The sequence below is a fragment of the Myotis brandtii genome, unplaced genomic scaffold (genome assembly GCF_000412655.1).
Source record: "Myotis brandtii unplaced genomic scaffold, ASM41265v1 scaffold324, whole genome shotgun sequence".
Classification (NCBI taxonomy): domain Eukaryota; kingdom Metazoa; phylum Chordata; class Mammalia; order Chiroptera; family Vespertilionidae; genus Myotis; species Myotis brandtii.
The window spans coordinates 3,567,465-3,570,874 of NW_005362439.1; the positions used below are offsets into that span (position 1 = coordinate 3,567,465).

The following is a 3,410-nucleotide window of genomic DNA, read 5'->3' on the forward strand; positions in this document are numbered from 1 at the left end:
GCTGGGTGCCCAGGTCCCCGGGCCCAGGGCCCACCTTTGACAAAGAGCTCGGTGCTGCACTTCTCCCCGCCCACCACGCACTGGTAGGCCGCGTCGTCTGCCAGCGAGCACTGGCTGATGGTCAGTGTGCGCTTGGCGCCATTGGACTCGAAGATGTACCTGGGCAGGGGCCGCGGAAGAGGGGTGAAAGCTGTGGCCTCAGCTCCTGGTGCCCCCTCACTGCCCCTCCGGCCCCCCGCCCCCGCCCCATGCCGTGACCAAGCCTCCTGGGAGCGGGGCCTTACTTGCTGTGGAACAGAAGGGGCCATAGGTGTGTCCCCGACGGGAGGAAGCGAGACCAAGAGAAAAAGCGAGGAGCAAAGATGGAAAGAAAGAGAAACATGGGAAATTAGACCCAGAGAGAGAAATGCGGAGAGAGGGACAGAGACAGAGAACACGATGGAGAGGCAGAGAGGGCAGGGCTGGGAGCAGCCCCTCCCCCCAACCAGGGTCCCCTCCCCGCACCCCCAGCCCCAGAACCTGCTCCGGCCCCTGGCGCACCTGCCGCTCATCTGGATCTCCTGTCCATTCTTCAGCCACTTGACCTCGGCGTCGGGGTCGGCCAGCTCCACGGTCAGCCGGATCTTGTGGCCCTTGTTCACCTGGTAGGCCGGCTGCAGCTTCTTCTGGAAGGCTGAGCACCACCCCTCAGCATCTGCTCCCGGCCGCCCGCCCCCACCCCAGGCTGGCCCTGGCGGGAGGCTCTCGCCCACAGCCACTGGCAGAGGGCCCAGCCTCCGGCCGCCCCTTGTCTCTCTGGTCTCCACTGTGACTGTCTGTCTCTCTCTGTTCGCCTGTCTTCCTCGGGGTCCTCTGTACCTGCTCAGCTCAGGGACATGGTCAGGGGCTTCCAGAAAGACAGAAGCTGGGGGCGCGGGGGAGCAGGTGGCGGGAGGAAGGGCCTTGTCTGCCCCGGACTCTGTGTTAACAGCAACCTCGGTGTTTGTGCTCCTGCCCAGAGGGCGGGTGAGGCCTCTGCCTTCCCAGCTCACGCTCAGGGCTGCCACCTGGCTGTCAGCCGTGCTGGGGAAGGGCCACCTGCCTGGGGTGAGGGGCTGGTTCTGCCCCTTCTGTTTCTTTTGTTCTGTTTGCCTCCTCTCCCTGCACCCCCAGCCCCAGAACCTGCTCCGGCCCCTGGCGCACCTGCCGCTCATCTGGATCTCCTGTCCATTCTTCAGCCACTTGACCTCGGCGTCGGGGTCGGCCAGCTCCACGGTCAGCCGGATCTTGTGGCCCTTGTTCACCTGGTAGGCCGGCTGCAGCTTCTTCTGGAAGGCTGAGCACCACCCCTCAGCATCTGCTCCCGGCCGCCCGCCCCCACCCCAGGCTGGCCCTGGCGGGAGGCTCTCGCCCACAGCCACTGGCAGAGGGCCCAGCCTCCGGCCGCCCCTTGTCTCTCTGGTCTCCACTGTGACTGTCTGTCTCTCTCTGTTCGCCTGTCTTCCTCGGGGTCCTCTGTACCTGCTCAGCTCAGGGACATGGTCAGGGGCTTCCAGAAAGACAGAAGCTGGGGGCGCGGGGGAGCAGGTGGCGGGAGGAAGGGCCTTGTCTGCCCCGGACTCTGTGTTAACAGCAACCTCGGTGTTTGTGCTCCTGCCCAGAGGGCGGGTGAGGCCTCTGCCTTCCCAGCTCACGCTCAGGGCTGCCACCTGGCTGTCAGCCGTGCTGGGGAAGGGCCACCTGCCTGGGGTGAGGGGCTGGTTCTGCCCCTTCTGTTTCTTTTGTTCTGTTTGCCTGAGAGGAGGAGTCACAGGCCTGTCTCTCCTCCCAGGTGGAGGTCTCTGGCCTAACCTGGCTTCTTCCCCTTTTCTTGGGCAGAGAGGGTGCAGCAGGCTTCTCTTCTTTTCCGGGGGTGGGGGGGGGGGGGTCGCCTGGAGGGCTCACCTGGGCCCTGTCCCTTGGTTTGGAGCAGAGGGCTCACCTGGGCCCTGTCCCTGGTTTGGAGCTGAGTGCTCACCTGTGCTCTTCTTCTCGTCACGCTTCATGCCCTTGAGCCTCTTGAGCATGCCCCGCAGGTCGGTGACTCCGTGCTGGAAGGCGATGCGCTCGTACTCGGACGGGGGCGCCTGCCGCAGGATCTCCCACACGTCCTCCTCGGCGGGGGCCTCCAGCTTCGAGTCCCTGTGTCCGCAGTCCACGCACAGCGGCCTCAGGGGGTGCCCATGGCCAGGGCAGGACTGCAGCCCCCTCCCCGGGGCCGGGCTTCCCGGGGCCGGGCTTCCCGGGGCCAGGACCAAGGAGCTGTAGCTGCCCCGCCCTCTGATCCTTTCCTCCTGGGGGGGGGGGGAGCTGACATGGGTCCTCAGCCAGTTCCGGGGTTCCAGGGGCTTATGGTTCAGCCTGGGGGTGGGGCCAGGGAGGGTTCCTGGGGTAACAGAGGTGACAGGGTGCTGGGGGTCACCGCGCACTCACCGTGGGGTCCGGAAGCTGCTGCTCCAGGTGGGGCAGAAAGCGGGGACACATTAGCGCGAGGGCCATCTCTCCACCAAGACCTGGGCTCCCCATGGGCCTCCCCTCCTCCTTCCTCCCGGCCTCACGCCCCTCCATTTGGGGGCACCTAGGACGCACCACAGGCCGGCAGGCTCCCCTGCCCACCTCACAGCCGGGCGTCAGGAGAACCGAGGCTCAGAGACCCCGTCACTGGGGTCTCACTCAGGTCCGCCTGGCTCCCAGCCCTCCCATCTCTCACCGCGTGGCAGGGCGACCGCTGCCCCACAGCACCAGGCCCCACGCTTACTCTCTGGGCCGCAGCAGCACCGGCCAGGATGCAGGGTCGGGGGAGAGAGGAAAGGGCACAAGTCAGTTGGGTTGGGCTGGACGGGCAACCCCGGCAGCTCTGGGCCTCTCCCAGCGTCTCCTGGGCCCCCAGAGCTGCAATGTGAGGGCTCGCGGGGCGTCTGCAGAGCCCTCCTCCCTCCTCCCAGCGGCAGGGCTGCCCCAGGCACAGACAGGAAAACAGCTCAGAGGTACGGGACGTGGAGGCCACCCAGGCTGAGCCCGGCCTCACCGCAGCCCGGAGCCGCCCCGGCTCACCTCTTCTTCAGCAGCGAGCTGAAGTCCAGGACCCCGGCGTCCTCGCTGCTGTCACTGTGGAGAAGGACCCGGTGAAGGCCCCGGGGAGTGGCCAGAGGGTTTGGGAGCCGGGAAGGCTGGGGTGGAGTAGAGTGAGAGAGAGGGACACTGGCCGGGTGGGGGCTCGCTGCCCATTGCAGACCCGGGGTCTGTGTACGGGCAAGTAGGGCCGGGGGAGGGGTACCTGGTCCGACGGCCGCCTCCAGACAGGCTCCTGTGGGAATTAGACCCAGTTCCTCACCTGCCCAGGGAGCTTGCTCTCCCCCAAGGCCATCAACTTCAGCTCTGAGCTCCCCATG

At 66.8% G+C, this 3,410-nt stretch overlaps 1 protein-coding gene across 1 annotated transcript in view; it reads right to left on the bottom strand.

Annotated features, from left to right (window-relative positions):
* Positions 1–3,410, bottom strand: part of MYBPC3 (myosin binding protein C, cardiac) — a 21,255-nt gene that overhangs the window by 11,128 nt on the left and 6,717 nt on the right. The window contains exons 8-14 of the mRNA XM_005870864.2: positions 3,296–3,325; positions 3,073–3,126; positions 2,452–2,472; positions 1,997–2,160; positions 1,183–1,315; positions 285–287; positions 24–159 (exon numbers count right to left, since the gene is read on the bottom strand). Of these exons, the coding sequence (XP_005870926.1) occupies positions 24–159; positions 285–287; positions 1,183–1,315; positions 1,997–2,160; positions 2,452–2,472; positions 3,073–3,126; positions 3,296–3,325 (541 nt within the window). The remainder of the gene's footprint in view (positions 1–23; positions 160–284; positions 288–1,182; positions 1,316–1,996; positions 2,161–2,451; positions 2,473–3,072; positions 3,127–3,295; positions 3,326–3,410) is intronic.